Below are 27,675 nucleotides of genomic sequence, written 5' to 3'. Positions count from 1 at the left end.
CGAGGACGTGGTCTGTGAGGGAGTATTTGCCGAGCGTGAGGAGGAGGTGCTCGCGCCATTTGCTGTAATGAGGTGAGGAGAGGTCTAGAACGATGGGCATGAGGGCCTTGATGTTCTGAACTGCTACGGCTTGAGCGTGGAGGTTGGAGAGGGCGGCCGCCTTGTGGAGAATCATCGTCTGCTGGACTTGGCTAGCGTGGGCAGCCTGGCGCTCCCGAGTGGCAGCCGCGTCATGCTCCCGAGCGGTGGTGGCGGCGTCGCACTCACGAGCAACGGTGGCTTCGCGCTCAGCAGCTGTGGCGGCAGCACGCTCGGACGCGGTGGTGTCATCTGCCATGGCGTGGCGTTAAGGTTGGGCGGAAGCGTGCGGTCGTGGGAACGACCGGCCTGATACCATGTGAGAAGGTTATCACGTCAGAAATCAGATTTATTTCATTGATTGGTCGATGATCAAGGATTATATATACATATATATATATGTATATATATATATGTATGTATATATATATATATGTATATATCCAGCCAAGATTCACTCCATGTATAATTTATAGAAATAGTTATCAGGAGGAGGAAATATCGGCGGGTGGATCCTATAGATCAGGAGGTGATCAAGCTAAACAGGCAAGAGCTGGATAACAACTCAAGTACATGATACGCGGGCGACCAAGCATGCAGTGGAGCCGATTGAGTCAGGATCATCACGTCTGTCTAACAAACACCGTAGTTTGATTCCGCGTGTTTGGTTCATTCATATTTTCTGTAACAAGACCCTTCTTCTAAATATATTGCAAGTATTTGTGAATTATGTTGAGTGAGAGGATTAGTAGTACAGTTAGCATGGCCATGCAAGGTCATTCTGATCCCTTCAACCCCCTCGTGTTTTCCTTACCCAGTTTCACCAGTTCTTCTGCTCCAAGTTTTGTTTAGCGGCCAGTAGAATTACACATAGGATCCTAAAAAAGAAGAAGAATCGTATATAAATTGTCCTCCAGTTTCGTTTCAATCCTGGCTGGTCTGGCTGAATGCCTGTACGGTTCTAGTTTCTGCCAAGCACACACAACGACCACCACATATCCGCCAGTCCACATGTGGCTTCAACTTGTTCCATATTTACTTGCAACTCTTTTCAGAATAATTGCAAATATGACAGATTTGTATCAAAATGGTTAATATCGATGCTCGTATATAGCACATCAATCATAAATGTGCCAAGGACTGGTACCTACAACAGAGATGAGCTCTTCTTCTTTGTTAGTTCTTTCCCGAGCTATTTAAGCAGGGCTTCGAGACGCTACTTGTGAGGAGGAGGACATCTGCAGAAGAAAGTATCTCCGGTGGTGATGGCGGGTCGGGGACGACAGCCGGCAGCGGCTTCTTTTCAGCTGCCGCCGGTGACTGCACTTCTGTTTCTGTGGGTCTTTAGCTGTAAGTGCTAGATAGATGCAGTTTTTTTGTATATCTTTAATTTTCTAGTTTTTTTTAAGAAGAATCAGGTGAAAAATCATAGTGTAGTATTTTTTTAAGGGCACAACGAGGATGTACACGACACAAACACTCTATACTCATATCACACACACATGTGAATACTAAGAAATTGAGAGGCACGAAACCTCCAGTAAGTAAAAATACATGATACCATTAAACACACACGTATGTTTACCTGATCTAACTCGAGCTAATCCCGAGCGCTACTCACAAAATACCCCCATGCGACACCTGAGTATCGATCCTTAGGATCGAACTCGGACGAGTAGGGTGGGCACTCCCAGCGCTACCTCGGAGCCATCAGCTCGTTCGCACAGTGTAGTATTGGCATAACCCATGCAATTAGAAAAAAAAGGGCATGCTATCTCTCAGTCGTCGTTCTTATCGGTCGACGTATATATACCGTCGGATCATCATCCGACGCAGCTAATCTCGTCTTCAACCTCTGGTTGGTTTCTGTAATATTAGGGGGGCACGTGGAGGCCAGTATTGATGTTGCTAACATGACTGCACTCCAAAAACATGTCGCTTTCTTCGACCGGAACATGGATGGCATCATTACTGCTTCAGAGATATTTGAAGGTGACTGATTACAATATTGGTTATTTGGTTATATATGGAACAATTGATGAAAAAGTGTGTGCTAGTTTAATTTGAAAAACAATAGAGCTCCCTTGGTGCTTAAATCATAAGCACAGAATATATATATATATTGAGAACATCTGTAGTATAAACCTAAAAAATCAGCATACATATTTTTTCTAGCGTAACGCCTATAGCTTCTGTGTCTTTTGTTTACTATGTTGGATTTTTCTTTTCGTAATCACTTGGCACAAAATTGCTATATATTAACTAAACATGATTTGCCACTATTTTCTCATGATTTTGGTTTTACATATATAAATGCCTAAATGTTCATGCATATTCCTTCAAAAAAAATGTTCATGCATATATGTTACTCCCTCCAATTGGAATCACAAGGCATATAGCTTTCTCTGTCAAGGCTCTCATGTGAATTTTTTTGATGTTTTACTTTGTGCTAGCTAAATATATACATATAAACTATAATTTGAAATGGATGGAGTACATTCTGGTTATCCACATCAGGTCCTTTTCATGGAAAATTTTTCGATCGCAATAAGTGTGTATAGTGACACGATCGAAATCAGAAAAACCACTATATTTTAGCATTTTAAGCACTGTATAAAATTTTCTATCATACGTTGAGCTCACACTTGGGGTTTTAGGATATGTTGCAATTGGATGTGATATTGCATTTGCCAGAGCTACAGCCTCCTCTATTAGTGCTGGTGTTGGTCCTAAAACAAGTCCGGTAAAGGCTCTCTCTGTCTCTCTCTCGCATGGTCTCTCTCTTGCATGGTCTCTCTCTTGATATGTTGATTGACACATAGGACATGTTCTTCTATCTTTATTCACTGCAGGTTGATGCACCACTGCCTCACTTATCAATATACATAGAGTATATCCATAAAGCGATGCATGGAAGTGACACAGGCGCATACGATGCTAAAGGAAGGTAACTCAGACCAACGTTATATATATACGAATGATACAGTGCATCATGACGTGGTACCAAACATGGCGCGTGACTATATGCCACCTGTACATATATATACTGTTGTCACCACTTGTTATAAAATGGAAACATGAATTCTACAATAGGAAATTTTACTTTTTTGGTATTTCATTCTATTGATATTTTTTTTTATCATAGGCTAGATTAAGACTCTATTTGTATTTTATTTTGATTATAGATTCTAGCCTAAAAAACAAAAGCAAAAACAAACAGTCACAATATAAAAGTTGATTATCATAATACACAAGCTATAAGTTGTACTATAAAAACACACAATCCACAATCCAGTGGGAAGGAGTTTCTACAGACTGGATTGGATTCTCATAATCTAAAGTTAAAACAAATAATCCCTAACTCATAGCAATATTGTTAGTATGGATTATTTACTTAACCTATATGCACCCAAATGTTCAGAACAAAACCCGTAGCTATTTTTCAACATTTGGTTGATACACTTAATTATATTGATTATCGTATTTTACTTTCATAATACCTTAATTATATTGATTATCGTATTTTACTTTCATAATACCTACCGTCATTGTTCGCAAGCATCCTAAAATATGCTTTTGTTGTGTAGATATGGGCGACCTACTTTGGGTACAAATCAGCTATGTTTAATAACAAATGAAATTGGTCGCTTTCACTTGTTTCTTTTTCATATAGTGCGTGGATTATTAGGTTAACAACAAGAAGTATCAAGATTAGAAAATAACCCCAAAGAAAAATATCTACTAAATAGCATCGCAAAGGCAGAAAAAGTTCAGAAAATGAAATTGTCGTGGAACATTCCATCCTAAATACTAATTACTTGGAGATGACACCCATACCCCTTTCCCTCCAAGGCTCTAACTCCGTCCAATGGAATTGAACATATGCCACCAATCAAATGAACAATCGTAAACCCTAGCCACTAAAACGATCCCACTGCAACATTGCAATGGACACCAGGGTTTAGAATAACACATTGCCTACAGTTCAGGCGCCTGATTTTGTGTTATTCTTTAGGCGACTATGTGAACACAATGACAAAGGTGGGGTTAGGGCTCCGAGGTTGGCGGTGTCGGCTTCCTGGCGGAGATTTGTTTGTTGCTGATCTTAGAGGGAGGTCGGTGAGCGACAGTTGGCCCGGCGGAGGAGTCGGGCATGGGGTGGGGTGGCAGGGACATCGTCGGAGAAAAGAGGAGGTAGACGGGATAGTGGAGCACTGCATTGTCGATGTGAAGGAGAGGAATAGTTATGTGAGTAGGAGAAAAGAGATAAAAAGAGAGTCGTCCGATCGTGAATGGATGACCGAGCTTGGTCGACTGAGTGAAGCGGCGTTATCAGGCGCACAACCAGTAGCGCAGCTAGCCACTCCTCGGTCACTGTTCCAATATGAGCCCATTTGAGTCAGTGTTCAGACCGCCGCTGATGTTGGTTGGCACCTGTTTTCTGCGCACAGGTTGAGTCGCCAAAGGCCCCCAACTAACTTGCCACACCCATCCTAGTTGCATGACGACAGCGCCCCTTCTAGCTAGCTATGGCGGTTCAGGCTACACCTGGTGCCATTATCTTCTTTGCCAACATTTGAGTCACCTATGTCAAGAAGATAATATGTCGCAATAGGAATTATCTTCCAAATTTCCAATCTTTTTTATGTTACTTTGAAGTTAATCGCGATGGTATTTTGAGTCTTAATAGATTAGTTATCCCTTTATTGTACATTATTTGAGGTTACATAATCTTGAGTTTTGTTATTTTTCCTTCGTATTTACTTGCATACTAAACATGTCAATTTATAGGTTTGTTCCCGAGAAGTTTGAAGAAATATTCACGAAGCATGCAAAGATTAGACCAGATGCGCTAACATCCACAGAGATTGAGGAGATGATTCTAGCAAATCGAGATCCCTTTGACCCTCAATCATGGTAAATTTTAGTATACATCAATTATAGTTACTATTGAGTTACAATACATTATTTGGACATCTTTACTTCAATAAAAATAAACAAGAGAGAATTCTCTATATGCTATTAGAAAAGTTCAATTTTCCTCTCGTCTGCCACGAGAAAAGTGAACTCCCTCCTATGCCACTCCGAAATTTTGCTCCTATGCCACTCCGAAATTTTGCTTCCCTACGTGCCACTCCCCTCAACTGTAGCTGAAACGGCTGTTAGTATTTGTAGGTGGAAAAATCAGTTTTTTCTAATTCATTTTCCCATATAATCACTTTTTTCATATAGTTTACCTTAATAAAATTATTTTTAGCCATATAATTATTTTCCGAGAGAATTATATCCTTATAGAATTTCACAAGGGAGCTGAAAAAAAGGCCCCAAAACTAGCCACAGCCCACACGCCGTTGTGACCACATCTGAAACGGCTTGGCCAGTGCGGCGGCAGCGCGTCAGCGGCTCTTGAAGTCGTTGCCGGTTCGCCTGGCCGCCTGGGTCGCCCCGGCACTGAACGTCGTAGTGAGCGGTGAGACCCACACGCACGAGTTTGGGGACGAGCGTGACGGATCATTATTCGGCACCATCTTCGAGCGGGACCAGCAGGCTGGCGTTCTGGAGGCACGCTGCTGAGCGCACCGACCATCCGTCGCGACGTCGAGGACGAGCTTCGCCGGCTCGCTTGCAACAGCTTCCGCGGCTCGCCCGCGTGGTGCAGGTGCTGCGCCGGCCATCTACCGGTTCTGATCCGAGAGCGTGTGCATCTGCGACCACTCCCTGGGCTCTGGCTTTACGTGGCAGGTCGACAGGGGAGCGAGCCTGGTGTCAGTGGACCACGAAATGGAGAACCGGTGGACGAACTCGGCTGTGGCAGACCTCGAAATCGCTTGCCGACAGACAAATTAGGCGGCGGCGACCTCGAAATCGAGTGCCCGTGGACGAGGTTGGCAACGGCGGACTTCGGAATCGACCACCACACCGCCGAATCGAGCTCCTTGTTGGAGTTCACCGCGATCTCGCCGCCGGTGAGCTCTCGAAAGACACACGCGAACACGAAGGTGGAGAGGTGGATTTGTGCTGCTAAAACTTGGCAGTGTTTTCTATTTTTATTCCTTGGTATATATGGACAATCGAGAGGAAATTATGGCCGGCCGGATGGGCCGTCATGCGCGGTATGCGCCAACTAACAATGGAAATTGCAGCTAATTTAGGAAAGAAACTAATCATAGCAAATCAACAGATGAAAGCGCGATGGAATATTCAACATTTCTCCCCCTAATCCTGAGCGCGATCACCTGCAACCTTGACGCCGATCTTAGCACGCAGCTCCTGGAGGCGCGCACGCCCGAGTGCCTTTGTGAGGACGTCCGCTAGCTGATGCTCAGTGGCAACATAGGTGAGGATGTCTCTGTTCCCTTCGACACACTCCCGGATGAAATGATAACGAACCTCAATGTGCTTGCTCCGGTCATGGAAGACAGGGTTCTTACTCAGTGCGATAGCAGACTGATTGTCCACCTTGATCTCTGGCGCTCCAGACTCAACCCCGGTCATGTCGGTTAAGAGCCGAGCTAGCCAGATGCCTTGACACGCCGCTGTGATAGCCGCGATGTACTATGCCTCGCACGACAACAGAGCCACTACCTTCTGCTTGGACGACTGCCAGGTGATGGGGTTGCCGCCGAGGAAGAAGATGACGCCACTGGTGCTCTTTCGAGTATCGATGTCGCCGGCCATATCAGCATCACTGTAGCCGACTAGCTTTGGCTGTTCCTTCCTCGCGCCTAGCGTAGTGTAGCCCATGTCCTCGCGTTCCAGCCACGTACCTTAGCACGCGCTTCATTGCCGCGAGGTGATCTTCACGAGGTTCCTCCATGAACCGGCTCAGGTACCCGACCGAGAAGGCGAGTTCTGGCCGGGTGTGCAGCAGATAACAGAGCGCGCCAATGACGCTCTTGTACTCCGTGGCGTTCACTGCCTCTGCGATGCTGTGCTTGCTCAGCTTGAGGCGGCTCTCCATTGGCGCCAGGCTCGGATTGCACGAGCCCATGCCGCAGCGCTCCAGTAGCTTGTTGGCGTAGGCGGACTGGCACAGGGAGATGCCGCCGGGCCCTTGGCTGACCTCGATGCCGAGAAAGTACGGCAGCAAGCCCAAGTCACTCATATGAAATCTGCTCTTCATCTCCTCCTTGAACGCCTTGATGGCGTCGCTGCTGGTGCCAGTGATGATCAAATCGTCGATGTAGACCCCGACCACCAGCCGCGCACCGCCTCTGTTGCGCGTGTAGATGCCGTGCTCGGAGCCGCTCCTCTGGAAACCAAGTGACGCCATGGTGGCATCAAGCTTGGCATTCCAGGCCCTCGGTGCTTGACGAAGTCCATACAACGCCTTGCGCAGGCGCAGCACCTTGTGCTCGCTGCCGGCGATGATGAAGCCTGGCGGCTGCGCGACGTAGACTTCCTCCTTGAGCTCGCCGTTGAGGAACGCGCTCTTCACATCCATGTGATGGACCTCCCAGCGCTCATGCGCCGCCAACGCCAGTATCAGGCGCACCAACTCCAGGCGGGCCACCGTCGCAAAGACCTCGTCGAAGTCAATGCCGGCGCGCTGGACATACCCTTTCGCCACCAGGCGCGCCTTGTGCCGCACAACGTCGCCGTTCTCGTCGCGCTTCACCTTGAAGACCCATTTGAGCCCGATCGCATGGTGCCCAGTGGGGAGCGACACCAGCTCCCATGTCTTGTTGTCCTCGATGGCTTTCATCTCGTCGCGCATCGCCTGCCGCCAGCTAGCTTCCTTCTCAGCCTCGACAAATGTAGCCAGCTCGTCCACCGTGGTGAAGTGGAGCGCCTCGTCGAACACCCTGCGGGCAAGGCCGGGTGGTGAAGAGGGACCGATGACGTTGTCGATGGCACGGAACCGAAGTGGGACGTCATCGTGGTCGACGTCCAGCTCGTCGTCGCTGAGCTCTACTGGCGGCGAGACGAACTGGATGGGCGTCGCCGCGCCCGGTGGCGTCTCGGGCTGCGCAGGACCCGGTGGTGTTCTGCCCTGTGGCGTACGTGGCGAAGCCAAAGCCGAAGAGAGCAATGGAGAGGCTGCTGCCACTACCGGAGTGGTGATGACCTCGGTGGTGTACTCGACGGTGAACGGTGCGTAGACATCCACAGGCTCGTTGTCGTCGTTCTCCCAGCGCCACTGGGCCGCCTCATAGAAGATGATGTCGCACGTGACGATGATGCGCTTGCTGGCGGGGTCGTAGCACCGGTACACCTTGGAGCCACACTCGTAGCCGACGAAGATTGCCAGCGAGCTGCGGTCGTCGAGCTTCTTCAAGTTCGGCCGCGTGTTCTTCACATGCGCGACACAGCCGAAAGTGCGGAAGTAGTGGACCGCCGGTGGTTCACCGTACCATGCCTCATAGGGCGTCTTGCCATCGAGCGCGTGTGTCGGGGCACGGTTCAGGATGTGGACCGCCATGGAGATGGCCTCACCCCAGAAGTAGCTAGGCAAGCTCTTCGCCTTGAGCATGCACCGCGCCATGGCCACCACGCTCTGGTTGCGGCGCTCGACACCCCATTCTGCTGCGGCGAATAAAGGGCAGTGAGGTGCCGCTCGACGCCACGCTCCGCGCAGTACCGCCCGAATTCCACAGACGTGAACTCCCCCCCACGATCGGTGCGGAGAACCTTCAGTTTCCTGCCAGACTGCACCTCGACGGCAGCCTGGAATTCTTTGATCGCCTACGGTGCCTGATCTTTGCTCGAAAGAAGATGCAGCCATATGTAGCGGCTCATGTCATCAACCAGCAAAATAAAGTATTTGTTACCGCTTGGAGTAGCAGGCGTGATTGGGCCGCAGAGGTCGCCGTGGACAAGGTCGAGGATGTGCTCTGCTCGGTGTCGCGCCTAAGCCGGGAACGAGGCGCGCCGCTGCTTGCTGACGAGGCAGCTGTCGCACACCTGATCCACCTGATCAAGTGGCGGCAGCCCACGAACCATCTGCTGTTTCACCATCTTGCGTAGGGAGGCGAAGCTGAGGTGGCCGAACCTAGCGTGCCAGCGCTATGCCGCCTCTGAGCTCCGCGCGGACAAGCACACGGGCCGCCCAATGTTCAGCTCAAGATGGTATAGGCGAGCAGGGGACCAAGTCACCTTGGCGAGGAGACGGCGGCTCGGGTCGTAAATGCGCAGAATGCTGACGTCGATCTCCACGCGGCAGCCTGCCTCGTCGAGCTGTCCGATGCTGATCATGTTTGCCTTTAGCCGGGGGATGAAGTACACCCCAGTCAACGCCCGGTGCTCGCCGTTCTTGCAAGTGAAGACGATGGTGCCGCGCCCCTCGATCTCCACGAAGGAGCCGTCGCCGAACCGAACGTTGCCGCAGATGCCGGCGTCGAGCTCGGAGAAGGCGTTCCTGGAACCGGTCATGTGGTTCATAGCCCCAGTGTCCAGGACCCAGAGGCGATGATCACGCTCCTCCCTGGTCCCCAGATCGGCGAAGACCTTCTGCTCCTCGATCATGACAACGCGGTGCGGCGGTGGAGTCGGGGCAGTCGGTGTTGGCGCCAGGTTGACGACGACCACATGGGCCATCAGCAGGGATTGGTCCTCCTCTTCTCCTTGGGCCAGATGGGCCTGAGCCTGCTCGTCTCTTTGCTTCTTGCGGCATTCTTTGGCCCAGTGCCCTCTCTTTCCGCAATAGTCGCATATGTCATCTGGGCTGGCTTCACTCGACGGCGCCTTGCCGCCTTTGCCGCTGCTTCTGTGACCACATCCGCGGGACGGCTTGCCGCCGCCATGACGCCCACGGTTCCCAGAGCTGGAGCCGGAGCCGCCGCCGTCGCGGATCTTTAGACGCGCGAGCCACTCCTCCTCGGTGAGAAGAAGGCGGCCGCTGCTGTCCTTGATCGAGGCGGAGGCAGTCTTCTTGCGCCGTTCTACTGCCCGCAGATGACCAGTTGCCTCTTCGATCGAGAGGGTGTTGAGGTCGAGCAGGGTCTCGATGGAGATCTCCACCTGCTCCAGATGCTCAGGGACAGAGTGAAGCAGTTTCTTGACTACCTCTTTGTCGGTGATGTCGTTGCCGAGGACGCGTAGTTGATTGGCCAGAGTGGTGATGCGCAGCGCGAAATCTTCAACCGTCTCGCCGGACTTGAACGCAATGCTTGCGAACTCCTGGCGTAGCTGCTTCGCATTCGCCTCCTTCACGCGGTCGACGCCGACCCGCACGGATCTGATCGCTTGCCACACCTCCGTTGCGGACTCTTTCACCGCCAGCTCCGCCTGCATCTCCTGCGGTACAGCGTGAAGCAGGGCGATGAGCGCATTCCGGTCATCGCGGTAGTCGTCGGTGCCGGGGTCGATGGCGCTCCAGAGGCCCTGCGCCTGCAGGTTCACTCGCATGACAAGCGACCACTCGGTGTAGTTGGTGCGTGTGAGCACGGGGTAGACGACGGACGCCGAGCTCCTCTCGATGACGTGTTCGACGATCACGTCGCGGCCACCATCGCGGTGGCGCGCTCGGCGCGGCGGAGGAGAGGGCGATCGACACCACCGGCCGTTAGGTGGGGTGAGTCCCTGACCTTCGAAATGTGCCGCTGCCGACATGGCTGCCTTGGATCTCACACAGGCTCTGGTACCAAATGTTGGAGTTCACCACGATGTCGCCGCCGGTGAGCTCTCGAAAGACACACGCGAACACGAAGGTGGAGAGGTGGATTTGTGCTGCTAAAACTTGGCAGCATTTTTTGTTTTTATTCCTTGGTATATATGGACAATCGAGAGGAAATCATGGCCAGCCGGATCGGCCCTCATGCGCGGCATGCGCCAACTAACAATGGAAATTGCAGCTAATTTAGGAAAGAAACTAATCATAGCAAATCAACAGATGAAAGCGCGATGGAATATTCAACACTCCTACCCACATTGAATCGAGCTCCACGGTACTGAATCTTGTTCATTTTCGCTCGGATCGAACTCTTTCCCGCTAGCTCTAGTTGTCCATGGAACGAACTCGTGCTTTAGGAGAAGTAGGGTGGAGCGGCATGGAAAGGAACCAAACAAATGAATGTGGGCTTGAATGCGCACTTATGCGAGCTCGGCCAGTGCCCGACCAGGCGACCATGGCGGACGAGGACCGGCGAACGGTTGGAGGCTGAAGAAGGTGCCAACAGGTAGGACCCGGCGACAGTGACACAAGAAGAGGAAAGAGAAAATTTGACAGGTGGATTTGTGAGGGCAAGAATGGTATTTGTCAAAAATCTGACAAGGTTAGTGGGGTTAACTGGGGTTGGATCTAACGAAGCTGATGGGAGAGGCACTTAGGGATAGCAGAATTTCAAGCAGCTTCGAGGCATGTGTACTTTCCAGTGGCAGACCAGAGAAATCGAACTTTTCGATGGCATACTTGACCATAGGTAATATAAAATTATTGTATATTAATATCTTGTATGTATTTAGATCATCTAGGGTTTGCTGTATTCTCAAAATATACATTTGTGTCTAGAAAAGAAATCTCTAGATGCATGAAAAATATCCGTAGATGTCATGGTATCTCATAAATATGGAAGTTTATTTTTAAAGGATAGTAGAATTCTATTTGGAAAGGAGTTCAATAGCCACACGGTAGCATATATATATATATATACAAAAGCCAAGCCCTCGAGCCTTCTGTACTCACAATCTACATCAACATCTCGCTAAGACTACACGCAGGGAGACCTTTACTAGATTTAGATCCATCTAGACTAGCTAAGACTCATCATGTAATGTGTCTCGAGAATCAATACAATACCACATAACGTAGAGTTATTATCCTTCGTGGGGCATAAACCTGTATAAATATCTGTGTTTTCATGTACAATTCAGCTACAAGGAATATCCCCTACATCATTCACGTATTTGTAAGATCAGCGGTTCACAAATCATTGGCAGCTGGCGCTGTCCAAGGAGAATATGACCAAAGACATCGAATCCTCATCACACAACATGTCGCTAACTCCATTCAAGTTTGCACTAAGAACCGGTTTCTCGGATAAGGGGTTCTACGACAACTTACTAGTGACGACTCCAACGATGTGCTAAGTCATTTTATGGATGAATGCGCTAGAGAATACGGCATCAGGCTATCGCTCGGTAAACAAGACATTTACCACAAGTCGAGATCTTCCCCTTGGCTTTCGACAATATAGATTGTCAAAGTACCTACCCAGAGGTCTCCTCGAATAGCAAATCCATGATGGATCTGGACTCCTCCTCTACCGAAGATTACCTTCGAGAAGTCTTCGCCATCGAAGACGAGGGTGCAGCTCCATTCAATCATGATGACCATCCCACGAATCTGCGAAATCCCGGTGATTCGGCTGCGGGGAATAACATTCAGCCCCCACCAACGACAACTCTGATCCAAAATCCCAATGGGATCCCTGACCCCATGCCACCCAATCACCAACAAGGAACCCAGCGTTTCATGTCTGCAGCGGCTCGGAGGCTCCTACTTCTACACGAAACTCTTCGATAGCTTCCACTATAGATCTGACTACCCTTGAAGGCAAGGGCTGGCTGAACTTGATGATCGACATGTCTAAGGAAGATGTGTGATGATGAATAATGGATAGTTACCATATTCGGGCACCTCAAGGTTTCCTGCAATTCTCGAGACATATCTTTATCTCTAGGAAGGGGATCCCTGAATGAAAGGAAACTACGCCCACGCACCCAAGACGTTCTGTAACCGTGAAGGTTAATCTCCAAGAATAGGAAGGATGATTCCAGAGGACATACGACACCCCTATATATATACAGAGTTAGGGGGCCCTACGGAGGGAGGAAAGAAAAAACCAAACAAGTCAGAACACGCCAAACCAGACAAGTGATTAGAAGCCGAGTAAGGAAATCACCGACTAGGTTTAGATCCATCTAGGCTAGCTACACACATCCTTGTAATCATCTTAGATCAATATAAGGCAAACATGACATATGATTATTATCCTCTTGGAGGCTCGAACCTATATAAAACCCCTGTGTATTCTCCTACGATCAGTCTACTCAAAGCATCCCTTATTTCTTCAACAAGTTTGTTAGATCGAAGGTTCACAAAACGTCAACACTATGCTTCATGCCGAGAACTCTCATCAAGAAATAGCCACGAGTAGCTCTAACCAGGGGAAGTCCCGCGCTGATCCTTCTTGTGACGATTCAGATCCGGAGAGGTGCAATCCCTGGAACAAGACTAGTCTGGAACATAACCGAACTCTTCGCCACCACAAGACCTCGCTAATCATAAACCATCCCATCACTGATCTGCGTGAAGTCAATGAGGAAGGAAGATATTTGAGGACCCCGAGGAGCAGTCGACTTCTCCTCAGCGACATAACTGGAGGTCATCCTGCCGTCGTTCAAGTAGAAGTCGCGACCGATCTCTGATCCCAGTGGGTAGAGCTCTCGTGGCTACCTAAATTTACCAGGGTGCCATCAACAAGTGTCAAGCTTTTTCTCCAGATCTATGAAAGGCTGGCTAGCTGGCTTCATTCCGACCAGGGTCAACTAAGAAGTACAATAGGACCACCATTCCTATTAAGTTTCTCTAAATCTACACGACAATCATCCAAGTGGCTGATGGGGATGAAAAGGTTATGGCTAACTACTTCCCCACAACCCCTGATGGGGTGGCTAGGACCTGACTGACCAATCTACCGCCAAGGATGATCTACTCGTGGGAACAACTCTACGATCAATTCGGAGCCAATTTCCAAGGCATCTATGTTTGCCGCGACAAGAAGAATGACCTTTTTTGTGTTATGCAGATGGCAAAGGAAACCTTGCGCGACTTCATCCGATGCTTCAGCAACACCTAGAACACCATCCCAAAGGTAAATGACTATGACTTAATCCAAGCATTTACTCAAGGGGTCAGGAGCCAATGATGCATTGAAGATGGTTAAAGAACTTATGAACATCGTCGACAAGGCAGCCAATGCTGAGGAGGTGCTCTTGTTCATCAAGGAAAGGGACCAGAACATCGAGTGCCCCCAACCCAGACTAGATGACGACTTGACGAAGAGCAAGCGCAAGAAGAACTCCACCGGAGGTAAGGGTAAGAAAGTAAAACTAACGAGGTTTTGGTAGATCTTCCTGACAAGTGTGTCAGAACATCTAGGGGAAAGAGCTATCAGCCGAGCACTGGCGAACGCTCTAGCAAGCTCTGGTGCGACTTCCACCAGACCGATGGCCACAACCTATAGCAGTGTCGCATCTACTAGAAGCTAATCAAGGCTAAGGTCGACAAGGCTAAGGGGAAGAAGACACATGTCATGACCTAGAGAAGGGACTATATCTCCAGCGATAATGACTCGAACCTGATGTCCTACCAAGAAGGGGACTCAACTGTTGACCACATGTTCAATGGCTCCACGTCCTGTACAAGATGGTGGCCCAAGAAATTCTTGTAGCCGTCCCCAAGAGTCTCCAGACCATCAAGTGGTCAAATGTTGAAATCTCTTTCAGCCAAGACGATTACCCAAAGAACTTTGCACGCCTAGACTACTTTCCAATAGTGGTTGAGCATACGATCAATAACTAGGTTACCCGAGTGCCAATTGACAGAGGAAGTTCTCCAAACATTCCCTTCACAGGTGCACTCAATCTTCCATCAAGCCGGTTACTCAGGCCTTCTATGGCATAGTATCCGGATCTATGGCCATGCATATCGGCCAGATATCACTTCCCGTCACCTCTGGGAAGCCTAACAACTTCCAAATAGAGAAAATTCTATTCGACGTAGTTGATTTTGAGACGATATACAACTTCATATTAGGATGACCAACCCTATCCAGATCCATAGCTGCCACAGACTACGCTTACCGGTATGTAAATATTATAGGACCTGAAGGAGTCATCACCATCCGAGGGTGCCCCAAGATAGGTCTTCGCTGTGCAAGTGAAGTCTCAATATGGCAGCTCATCATCAGCCCGACAAGGAGACGAAGAACTCGATGCCTAATGTGGCCATGAAGTCTCACGGAGAAGTCAAAACCATTCCTCTGGACCTAGCGGAGACATCAAAGACCATACGGGTTGACTCCAACCTGTTAGGTAATCTAGTTTGTTTATTTCGTTTGGTTACTTAGCTGTAGATTTGTTTCTATCCATTCAAGTAGGAGCCGCTCATTCTGTTAGGAGCTGGCCGAGTCTCTCACGAGCACCCACACTGCGTCGTGGCCGTGCGCATAGGGCGCGTCGTGCGCGGTGTGTGCGGACCCCCGCTGGCATGGCGGAATGGCCGGACACACGAACTAAAACGAACAATAAAAGGAGAAGAAATACACACGAAAACGCTGCTGGTTTTTGCAGCACCAAATCGACCTTGCGTTCGTGAAGTTGAGTGCGTGAGTTCCAGCCATCACAACCTAGACTAGAAATAGGAACTCAAGCTTGCCACCTTCCTCCAGGCAAACGCGGACATGTTTGCATTGCAACCGTCTGATATGCCTAATATCCCTAGGGAGGTGATCAAGCATAAGCTAGCTATCAGGCCTGATGCCAAGCTGATTAAAGAGAAGCTACGGCGGTTCAAAACCATTCCTCTGGACCCAATGGAGCCATCCAAGACCATACGGGTCGGTTCCAACCTAGACCAAAAATAGGAACTCGAGCTTGTCACCTTCCTCCAGGAAAACACGGACATGTTTGCATGGCAACCGTCTGATATGCCTAATATCCCTAGGGAGGTGATCGAGCATAAGCTAGCTATTGGGCCTGATGCCAAGCCAGTTAAACAGAAGCTCCGACGGTTTGCACCTGACCGGAAAGAAGCAATCAAAGAGGAAATCGAAAGCCTCTCAAAGGTAGGATTCATCAGAGATGTGGATCACTCTGAGTGGCTTACTAACCCCATCATGGTTAAAAAGTCAAACAGTAAGTGGCGTATGTGCGTGGATTTCATCGACCTCAACAAAACCTGCTCGAAGGATGCCTTCCCTCTACCGTGAATAGATCATATAGTCGACTCTACCTCTGGGTGTGACTATCTAATCCTTCCCGATGCCTACCCTAGCTATCACCAGATAAGTATGCATCCCAAGGATGAGAAGAAGACCTGCTTTATAACTCCTTTCGGAGTTTTCTTGTATGTAAATATGCCATTCGGATTGAAGAACACAGGCACGACATATCAGCACGGCATGCAAATAACCCTTCAAACAAATTGGCTGAAATGTCAAAGCATATGTTGATGATCTTTTCATCAAGACCAAAAAAAAAGGAAGATGTTATATCTGACCTACAGGAAAGCTTCAACCTTCAACCCAGAGAAGTGTGTGTTTAGAGTCGATGTAGAAAAGTTACTCTGCTACCTGGTATCTTACCAGGGAATCAAGGTTAATCCTGACAAGATCACATCCATCGAGGAAATGCAGTCCCCCATGTCAGTACGTGAAGTTCAAAAAACTAACCGGGTGCATGGAATCCCTTACTCATTACATATCCTGACTCAGAGACCAGGGGTTTCCTTTCTTCAAGTTACTCCGCCAACACAACAAGTTTGAATGGTCTGAAGAGGCTGATGAGATGTTTAAAAATCTCAAGAGGTATATTTCTTCCCCCTGTGCTAGTCGCTTGTGGGGAACCGTCCAAATAGTATTCTAATTAATCATTAAGTCGATCATTTACATAATCACGACTACAACGATTAACCAGAATACCATCCTGGTAGTCCTGACATGTGTTTTGTGCCCAAGATTGGAACACACGCCTTTCCAACATAGGTCATCACAACAAAGTTTAAGAAAGAGAGAGTAATTAAAAATATATTACAAGCATTTGAGTTATTACAATTTACAACAAAAAGGAACTAGGAGGATAAGAACAATTCATCTCCTAACCAAAACTAGAAACTATACAGCGGAAGAATTAACATCTATGAACAACAAAAGATAGGTAGCACTATTTGCCCTGAGGCGCCACCCCAAAACACCGCCACTCGAGTAGTTTGCACTACTCATTCCCGCCACCTACATTGGCGGGCGTGAAGTAGCCAAACACTATCTCCTTCTCGTCCGTAGAACCTAAAAGAGCAGCGTGAGTACGAAGGTACTTGCTAGACTTAATCCATAATGGGTACATATAAATAACCCGACTCCAAGGATTTTGCATTTGGATATTAGCAAGGATCGACCATAAGGTTAAGTGAATTCATATGTGAAAGCAACTTTGACATAATATGTGAGCATCTACACTTAATCAAATATACCCTTCTATCCTGTATCCATAAACATGAACATATGTGTAATTGGAACCAATAATAATTCATCACCGAACATCTCTATCCATTTCACACATACCATACCACATCATCCCACATTCGTGCCTCTACGACCGATGCGGATGGACAGAAGCATGCTAATAACCGAGAGTGCGTTATTCAAATTGATTTTACACCCTACAAGGGGTACAAGTTTACCCACATGACTCGAGGAACATTCGTCTTGAGTGATCACACAGGCTCACACAAGGGGTACTCATGTCAACCTTTCTCATACCCGGAACTACCCACTTGCACATGCTCCTATGGAACCGGGGTTACCGCGAGCGTGTCCCGGACACCTCTGGCTCCCCACCATCTCCTTTTCTTTTTCTCTTACACGTCATAGGGCCACAAGGCAAGCGTCAGCACGGCTTATGATAATCGGCTTATTTTACCATTAGATCGACATGTGGTTAGTACGGAAAGTGCTAAAGCCAATGGCACGGACGGACGGTGCTTAAACGATGTAAGTAGTCTATAGCATCCGGGTTCCTCTCCCAACCTACCCCTAGTACCGTCCACATCTCGTCTCATCCTCACAACTCATCCATCCCAATATCATTATTATTATTATTGTGAACAATAATTAAACCTATAGCTCGCAAATGATGGAACATTCCACCGCGCGACTTCTACCAAAGACTTATGCATTGCTAAGCATCTCGTATAAATTTTAAGTAAGACATTCTCATGATTATACCCAGGCTACAAGTATAGAGAGCATCAACAATTCAAGGTAGAAGTAATGCAATCAACATAGGTTCTACCCATATAAGCCCGACATCGACTCGCTAATCATGCAAACATACATAAAGCATAATTTATCAAATTAGACATCATATGATCCAAACTAGTAGGTTGAGTGTGCTTAGATGCTTGCCTTGCTACTCCGGCACTTGCCTGACGCTACCTGCGCAGCATTCACAGAACTTCGGAAGTTCGGCGTCACCTTCGGTCACTTGAACCGCCGACGCGACACTCTCTAAATAAACCAACAATGCATCGCATAAATAAATAAATGACAGAAAAGTGTGCACATGATGCATGCTCATATAATAATAGGGCGCCGTGTTTCAAAAATATTTGCAAAAGATCGCCAAATGATTAAGGTTTCGAAGGTTTGAAACTCGGATAAGCTAACCTAAGTTCAGAAAGCTTTCAGCAGCTGGCGGTCAGACTAAAGTTATAGTGGTGATTAGACCGATGGTGTACAGAGAGTTTGGGGCCTTGCCAGCTAGACCACAGGCACGGTGGCAATTAGACCGGTGGATGGTGGTCAGACCGCTGGAACCCTGCCGGTGGTGCATTTCTAAGGTCGCCGGCGAAGGCTCCAGTGAGGCTTTCTATCGTGAAGGGTACCAAAATACTCTAGGAGACTAGTGGGGTGATTCTAGGGTGATTTGGACGACATTCACCGAACCAAACTTACGAAGCTCCATGAATGGGGTCTAAGCTAGGGTTGAGTTTGGGCCTAAACGACATGAGGATCAATTAGAGCTCAGGAACGATAGGAAAATGGTAGGAGGCGTCTCACCTTAGTGTCGGGAAACTTCCTAGTGGATTGGATAGCTCCAGGGAAGCTCCGAATTGTGGATCAGGCTTCGGAATGGTGCGCGAGTTTGAGGTGGAAGAATCCGCTTGGGAACGTCTCCGACGAGGGAGAAGAAGGGGAAGAGCTCAGGGAAGCCTTCGGGAAGCTTGAAGGAGTTCCTTCCTTCGATCTCCGACAACCACGGACGTCAAGGTGGGTTCTCCCCTTCTCTCTTTGTATGGGTGGAAGAATGAGTGTGAGAGAGAGATCGAGAGAGAGTTGGTCGATCCCTTTGATTGGGAGCTCTACGCACTAGCGGTCAGACTGCGAGAAGTACCAGCCGGACCACGAGCAACCCACGTCGCAAGCCTACATGTTTGCCAGTGGTGGTCAGACCATAGTGAGACTCGATCATACCGCGGGAGGGATCTTTCGCTGAATTTTCCTAATTTTCTCCTTTCTCCTTTCTTCTTCTTCCCGAGGTATTTAGGGTTTTCCTAAAGAGATCTAGACCATCTCCAAAATACTTTTGACACATGTTTAGCTAGACTTAATAAACAAATATGTAGAAACATAACGCCATGATGATTATGCATGCTTAATTATGTAATTAACATTTTGGGACGTGACATCGCTCCCGACCCAAATGAAGAACTCTTGCTATATGTAGCGGTCGGACCACGTGCTATAAGTGGAGTATTGGTGGTGGAATGAAAAGTGCCTGACAAGCGAGAAAAGATCTAGTGACCGGTATATTGTGTCAACGAAGTATTCCATGGTCCCAAGGAATTCTACCCGCAAGTGCAAAAGCTGCTATATAAGGTACTAATGGTATCTCGCAAGCTAAGGCACTATTTTTAGGCTTAGAAGATCACTATACCATCAATATTTCCACTCAGAGAGATCCTCCACAATAGAGACGCCATTGGATGAATTCGTTGTTCTGTTCATACCTCGAACTGCGATCAAATCGCAAGTACTCACTGACTTCGTTGCAGAATGGAAGCAACTTGATAAACCCAAGGACAACCGCAACGGCATGTCTGACGTATGGAATCTCTTCTTCGATGGGTCGCTTACGCTTCATGGCTCGGGGGCTGGGATTATACTCATCTCTCCCACAGGAGAAAGGCTGCAATATGCTTTGCAGCTCGACTTTCCGGCCACAAACAATGTAACCGAGTATGAGGGTCTGCTCACTGGTCTTCAAGTAGCTTCTGGGCTTGGTATCTACTGCCTTCTCTTGAAAGGGGATTCACAGTTGGTGGCGAAGCAAGTTAGCAAGGAGTATCAAACCTTCAACAAGGCCATGACATATTATGTTGCGGAGGTGAGAAACCTCGAAAATAAATTCATCAGACTCGAGGTCAGATACATCCTGAGAAAGGATAACTGTCTCACTGATAGTTTGGGTTGACTAGACTCCTCATGATCTCCAAGACAAACCGAGATCTTCACAAAAAGACTCTCGAAGCTATCCGTGAAATTAGCAGATGACACGGCCGAAGGAGTGGTGGTCTATGAGACCTATAACCAACTCGGAGGCTCGCAAGAAAATGACACTAAAAAAGGAGTCATGGGGGAACTCGTAGCTCTGCTTGAGTACAAAGATGTGTGGATGGATCCAATCCATAAATTTCTTCAAAATCGTGTTGTGCCTGAAGATAATGTACTGTTCGAGAAAATATCCCGTCGATTCAGGATGTATACCCTTTTGGACGGCGTCCTCTATCGAAGAGGCACCCACTGAGTACTCTTGAAGTCTATCTCTCAGAAACACAGTAGGTATCCATGTCATCCTCACAATGGATGCCATATTATGGATTAGGTAGTTATTTGGTGGCATATCGTGAATTTATCCACATTTCTTGCACGACTTGGAATACCTACTATGAGGGAATTCTTACTCGGGGACTCACATGGGTACCCGGAGGTATTCGAAATCTCGACTAGGTGACCCAAGAACTCTCAGATACCGGCTAGATGTACCATCCTATCCGGGGACCTGAGTTACCACTCAAAGATGCAGTCTATCAAAATGTATCTCTTTGCTAGACTAAGTTCTTGATCCGCCAAAGCATCATTTCACATAGTAATGGGGGCTTGATTATGGGTAGTATAAAACTACCATATATTAGTATCTTGTACGTATCCATATCTCCTAGAGTTTCCTGTATTCTCGGAGCATACGTTTGTGTCTGGGAAAGGAATCCCTAAACGTATGGAAACTACACGCAGGTGCCACGATATCTCATAAATATGGAAGTTTATCTCTAACGATAACATAATCCTACTCGGAAAGGAGTTTAGGAGCCACACGGTAACCCCCGTATATATACGAAGCTAGGGACCATGGAGAGGACAAGTCCAATAAACAAGCCCCAAACCTATAGGAGCCTCAAGCTCTCGAGCCTTCTGTACTCGCGATCTACATTCACATCTCGCCGAGACTATACGCAAGGAGCCCTCGACTAGGTTTAGATCCATCTAGTCTAGTCTAGCAAGACCCCCTTGTAATCTGTCTCGAAGATCAATACAAGGTCACATGACGTAGGGCTATTATCCTTTGGAAGCTTGAACCTGTATAAATCTTTGTGTTTTGATGTGCGATTTGGTTACAAGAAGTATCCCCTACATCCCTCACGTATTCGTAAGATCGGCGGTACACAAATCGTTGACGATACCGGAAATTCTCTCAATAAACAATATGGACTTATAATACAATTCTCCTACATAAGATGGTGCTATACACCTGATAGTTGTTCCCTTTGAAATAAAATGTAAGGCACTCAACATAAAGGAAATGACACCTAAACCTTCTTTCCCTATTAATACAGGGCAGCACCTGAAAAAGAATGGGGTCTAATATACAAGCTTGCAAGTGACACACATGGATTTCTTCACAAGGACAGTGTGAGAGGTATATACGATGGAAGTGTATTTTTCAAGTTGGAGGAACATAGGACTTCTTCTCGGAGTGACATGTGATGGAGTTCAACATTCAGATGCCATGCAATGTATAACATTATATGAAAGCAGTTGGGAAATATCACCACAAAATATATACTATGCGATCATTGGAGTGTGCTTGACTAGAAACAGTAGATTGTTGTAATGTTATTTATGAAAAACTTTCCGCTTCCAACTTCACATTGCACACGCAATGGCTATTGTACCACATAATAACAATGAAACTTATTTTGGAAGCGCCAGCTATTAGCTCTAGTATTCACTACAGAAAGATATGGGCGCCTAAATCAGTCCCAGGACTCACCTGGGCACGGATATTAAACATTCTCCCCACCCGTATATCGGCCTGTCCCCGATAATGACGAAATTTAAATTTCCCTATTACATATATAAATCATGGCAATATATTCATCTATGAAAACAAAACCAAAAAATGTGTATGGTTGTCCTGTTTTAAACAAGCCATCTTATTGTTTTGCTCTTGTAAGATGTACTTTCTCTACATATTTTTTTGAAGGACCAATCCAAATTACCCTTGAGAATTGACATGAGTAGATTCTGAGGAGCCATGCGGGGCCACCTAGAAGTAGCCTATTCCACCAACACCCATGAGTCGCGAGTCATGCCCATTCACACCATAACATCCACACAGGCTCAGCTTCCTTTTCTTCTCGAGCGGCTTTGGCTTTGGCTGCCGCTCTGTTTGTTCTCTAGCCGGCAGGCGTGCCACACGCCTCTGAGTTCTGTTCAGTTCTGCACCAAAACTGCCATTTCTGGCCAGAAAATGCGGTTTCCAGCCTTCCAGGTACTACTTCTTCCATTTGGTTTTCCAGCCTTCCAGGCGCTTCCATTCGATTTGTATTTGCCGTATCGTCAGTTTGCCACGGCCTCGCACCTGCCAGCAACGGGCCACAGCATTCACTGACTGACTGACAGCCTCGCGTCTCCAATCCCTGCAGCTATTTAAGCAGGGACACACATGCCAATGCTAGCTACCTGTGCTCACATCCAACCATCTCGGAGATCGCCGGTGGCGACGACAATGGCCAGTCGATGGCGGTGGCCGGCGGTTTCTTCCCTGCCGTGTGTGCTACTCGTATGGATTGCTTGCTGTAAGCACTCCCTGGTACATGCATGCGGTGAAATTCAGTTGTGAAGAAGGCTTGGTTCTTTAAAGTCGATACAGTTGCTTAAATTCCTCGCGTTGCGTTTTTCAGGGGAGGGGGGGGGGGGCAAGCGAGTGCGACGGCGCTTGCTGATGACACTAGCGCCAATATGACGGAACTCCAGAAGCATGTGTCGTTCTTCGACAGGAACAAGGACGGCATTATTACCCCTCTAGAGACTTTTCAAGGTGATATATTTTCCCCAATTGTACAAGACCTTGCTAGAGTTCCATATGCGTTGCATGTGGTTGTGGTCATCTGTCATCACCACCCTATTTCTAACTTGAATAGCGAACTGTTTGTGCAATATGTGGCTAGATATCACGATTAATCCATGATACCATTGCATTTGGTATAGACTTTTCATACTTATTAATGGTTTCTATAGATAATCTGCTCTAATTTTGCCATGAGAAAATTCCTCTATAGAAACCGCTAGAATTCTCTCATTAACCGACAGAAAGGAGAAAAATCCACACTACCTATTTTGGTAAGCCTTGATTATAATTGTGCTGAAAAATTATTGAATTTTAGAATGTTTATATATAAGACTTTTCGACTTTTATCCATGTCTTTAAATAGTTTGGAATGACTATGTTATATTTGTATATTAAATATGTTTTTCCTAGTCGCACGCATTAAAGTTTGTAAAAATGCATGCATTCTCGTTGTATGTGTCATAGTTGCATATTGTCGACAATCTGTAAACGGCTCCAAAATATTTAAGGTAAAGTAGGATACCTGTAGATAACAGAAGAATATCGCAAAGGAGACACAGATTTATACAGTCTCATAAGAATAACAATCCTATGTCTTGTCTTGCATTAATTATCTAATGAACTTGTGTTACAAATATGGGGTTGTGTGTATCTAGTCCTAAGAATCTAGGCAAATTACTTCGTGTTCTTGCTTCTAAAGCCCTAGTCGGATGATGACGGTTTCTGCCATGGATCTTCGATGAGTGTATGGTTTATACCCGACTAGGCTTGATATAGGGTTTCGCGACTTCGTAGATCTTGAAGGTGCGAGTTCCTCTTCTCTTAAAAGGCTTGTAGGCTTGAATTGACATATCCTGGACTTACCCCCTCCCCTCCTTTTATAGTCAGAGCAAGGTGGGCATAACCTACTCGGACTCCTTCGAGTGTATCTTCCGTGTATCGTAGATCCTTTGGGTATCCAGGAGAACCCTACCAAATATGAAAGTGGCTTCCTTATAGGGTACGATTACCTACCAGATGTTTATCCACATGCCTTAGATACTCTATGGCGGTTACGAACCATACCGGAATGAGTAAAAGATATGTGAGGCATGGGTATCCCTTTAGATACGTCATATTTATAGAATATATAATAATAATTATATATCCTCATCAGCTAGCCTCTAAACTCTGCTAAGAAGTCAGTACCAGAATAAATGTAGTAAAAAATCTAACTCCCGATAGCCTAGCCCAATCAGGAGGTACCTGCGACTACAAATAGTGTTCCTCCTACTCGGGGAGATCTTTCGAGTGCATAGAACCTTTTCTAGTTGTGATCCTCCGCTAATCGGATGGAGTTCCATTCGCCATGTCTTAGCTAGTTGGACAATATCTCCAACAGCCGAAAACCAAATAATCGTGCTCCCTTTTTCTGTGCCCTTAGCACGTATTTAATGTGCACGGCTTCTGAGTGGAGTTGATTTGATTAGACGTCTATCAACCTGCCTAGCCATCATGATTACACATCGTGGCGCTCGCCAGACCATATCGGAAGTTGAAAGGTTGCAAACGCCGTTAACCCAAGCGTGGACACATTGTTTAGCCGTACAGGCATTCGCGACTCGCGAGGCATTGTTGAACCCCCTATAATAGGATACCAGACATTTTTCACCTCATCTTGCCTTCACACTCTAAGACTTCTTGCCTTTCTGCAAGAAAACCTCTCCTTCTTCCTTGCCTCTGGCAAAATCCCAAGCTCAAAAACCATGTCATTGTCCTCTTCTTCCTCAGTCGTGGTCATAATAGCTCAACCTCAATAAATCATCATGATCTCCTCCTCGGAGGAGATGATCGAAGAGGCGGATCCCTTGGAACACACGATGACTAGCGACCAGTTCTCTGAAGAACTATTCGAATGTCTTGAGTACGAAGAGGGGTCAGAGGATTATGCCATGGATCACCATGATTGGGAACCATGGCAGGTTGAAGCAGACATTTTAGAACAACAAGAAGAAGAATCCAAAGAGTTGGAGGAGGTCCAAGGAGATCTGAGCGATTGGACTGAGGCGCCACCCTCCTATTCTTCCTCCTCCTGCAGTGATGATGACAATGGTGATGCGGCACGACGAGCGGCCCAATGGCAATCAGCCATGACACTGCTCTTGGAGGAAGGAACAAAAGGCGTAGGCTAGTTTAGAGTAGTTAGGCCCTTTTCAGTCCTCGTATCGACTCGGGGTATTTTGTAACAAGCCAAATGCATCCTTTTGTTGTAAATATAAAGGTCTCAACAACGAGCGAACTTATCTGAAATTATGACTCGCTAATGTGTTCCTTGTCGAGATTTTGTTCCTCTAATCAAGAACAAAATTCGATCGAATAGAACTTTGATCTCGTCAACGTTGTTAACAACTCTAGAATCACCCTAATCAAAGAACAAACTTTGTAGACAAACTCTGTTCCTCCTAGTTTGATAATATCTCCAACCGAACAGAACGATGGCTTAACAAAGAAGACATTCTGATCAAATAGAATACCAAGAGTTATCACCTTCTCCATTCCTACGCTCGACAGATGTCACTTTGACTGTGAACATCTGACCAAAGAATTAAGGAGGAAATACATTATTCACAGCAGGTCTTTTGAAATTCGAACCGCTAGGAATCTCTCCATACTGAGTAGGTTTCGTTACGCCGGATTGACATTGTTGAACATTGGGAGGAAAATGCATCAACTACGGGAGATCCATTAGGCACTAAAGAAAAAAAGGCTGCGAACGTCACGCAGCCGTTGGCCCATGCTTTCCATAAGAGGATAGAAGCCCCCAACAATTTCCACTTTTGTGAACCCTTGGTTCTAGAGCCCCTAGACGTTTGAACTCATCTCCCTCCTTCAACCTCCAGCCATCCAAAAACCTCTCTCAGATCTCCACCTGGCCTACTCGGGGAAACCAGCTTGGGAGATCTTGGAGATGTCGGAGGGGTGTGTGTCTAGGATGGAGAAGGACGAGTTTATCCCTGTGCAGGACTTCATCCCATGGAAGACATCCCAATCCCTAACAGCCATGAGATAGTGGCCTTCATAAAATATGGCTTACGCCTTCCTGCCTCAACTTTCCTCCTGCAGGTGCTTTCCTTCTATGGTCTTGGGTTGGTTAATCTCAACCCAAATTCCATCAACACGCTTTGCATCTTTGTTCATCTTTGCGAAGCTTTTGTGGTTGTTATTCCCCCTCTGGCTTTATTTTTTTACTATTACCCGTTGAAACAAATCTCGTCCAATGAATTACTAGGACGCACCGATTTTCGCCTTCGCGAGCAAGTACCTTGATATTTCGACCAAATCCTCAAGGGGCAATGGCGCTGTGAGTGTATCAACTCAAGACTACTTGAGTATAGGCATGCTAGAGTGGAGACAAGGCTTTGATGGCAAGAACCTGTGGAGGTAGACCTCTAGATTGAGATTCTGATCCAGTGGATCGACCAGCTGAAGTCTAGCGGCCTGACAGCCTGGGATGTGGTGATGGATTTTATTCATCGCTGATAGAGTCCGTTGAAGGATTGAGCTCACCTAGCCTTCCTGTACTCGGGTCCATCATATCCAACAAGGGATTATTCTGACGGTAAATCTAATCAGACTTTCTCCCCTTTCATGGATTTCTTACTCGTAAACTCCAGTGAAGATATTCTCTTTCGTAGATTTGACGCCAGAGGTCATTAAGGAAAGAGTAAGGACCATCCTCGATAAGCCCCCAACAGAAGGCCGACAAGGGATCCCAGTGTCGCTTTGCGACATCACCTCTAATGACGGGGCGAGTATGCTCCAAGTAAGGATCTTCTGTTGCCCCCTTTGAGATTTCACCTATTTGTTGGTGATTCATAGCTGACAGATGGAATTTCAACCTCAATATACCTTCTCCCACATGGGTTGAGCCTTACGAGCCCCTCGACTGAGTTTGCTTGTCTTGGCACCAGTTGTCGAGTGAGAGCACGTTCACCTTCAAACGCCGTCAAGACCCCCGCCCCACCCGGAAGGAGATGAAGAAACAAAATTTCTCTGCTCAAGACGGAACCCCACCCCCCCCCCCCCCCGCCCCACCCGGAAGGAGATGAAGAAACAAAATTTTTCTACTCAAGACAGTAATTTGTGTTAGCAAACTTTGTAAGCCTGTGTTCCCCGCTCAAACTTTCTTCAGTTAGACGTAGTGTTGAGCTCGGCTTTGGATTCTTATCCATCCCGGACGCGTCTTGTATCGTGTCCACGGCGTCTCTGCGTCGTGGCGAGTAGTGCGCGGCATGATCTGCATGTGGGATGGTGCATGCGTTCAGGATCGTGACGGGCATGGCGGAGGGCGCGAGCTCAGCTCGGCCGCTCCTTTTGTTTTCTATTTTGGTTAGCACTTGTGTATAAGTAGGCAATCAATATATTCAAAAAAGTTGATGCAGTTTTGCACAGCGCCAAAATTCTCTCACGTTCATTCTCTGTTCATCA

At 47.2% G+C, this 27,675-nt stretch overlaps 1 protein-coding gene across 2 annotated transcripts; it reads left to right on the top strand.

The window, feature by feature from the left end:
• Positions 1 to 1,141: 1,141 nt before the first annotated feature.
• LOC133926620 (probable peroxygenase 4) lies at positions 1,142 to 22,955 on the top strand. Of its 2 annotated transcripts, none has more exons than XM_062372633.1 (6): positions 1,142 to 1,428; positions 1,957 to 2,070; positions 2,736 to 2,821; positions 2,931 to 3,025; positions 4,870 to 4,995; positions 22,784 to 22,955. In XM_062372633.1, the coding sequence occupies exons 1-6, from the start codon at positions 1,344 to 1,346 to the stop codon at positions 22,938 to 22,940; spliced, it is 663 nt and encodes a 220-aa protein (XP_062228617.1). In that variant the 5' UTR covers positions 1,142 to 1,343; the 3' UTR covers positions 22,941 to 22,955. The 2 variants fall into 2 exon arrangements, with proteins under 2 accessions (XP_062228617.1, XP_062228618.1); XM_062372634.1 differs by lacking the exon at positions 22,784 to 22,955 and adding an exon at positions 21,692 to 22,150 and having other exon boundaries at positions 1,146 to 1,428.
• The last annotated feature ends 4,720 nt before the right edge of the window (positions 22,956 to 27,675 follow it).

The sequence above is a fragment of the Phragmites australis genome, chromosome 8, assembly GCF_958298935.1.
Source record: "Phragmites australis chromosome 8, lpPhrAust1.1, whole genome shotgun sequence".
Taxonomy (NCBI): domain Eukaryota; kingdom Viridiplantae; phylum Streptophyta; class Magnoliopsida; order Poales; family Poaceae; genus Phragmites; species Phragmites australis.
Note: the sequence above shows the minus strand (reverse complement) of the source record. Positions and strands in the feature narration are given on the sequence as shown.

Coding starts and splice junctions, on each gene's coding strand:
- LOC133926620 (XM_062372633.1), top strand. CDS start 1,344: ATGGCGGGTCGGGGACGACAGCCGGCAGCGGCTTCTTTTCAGCTGCCG. Junction 1,429..1,956: donor GTTTCTGTGGGTCTTTAGCT/GTAAGTGCTAGA, acceptor CTGTAATATTAG/GGGGGCACGTGGAGGCCAGT. Junction 2,071..2,735: donor TGCTTCAGAGATATTTGAAG/GTGACTGATTAC, acceptor TTGGGGTTTTAG/GATATGTTGCAATTGGATGT.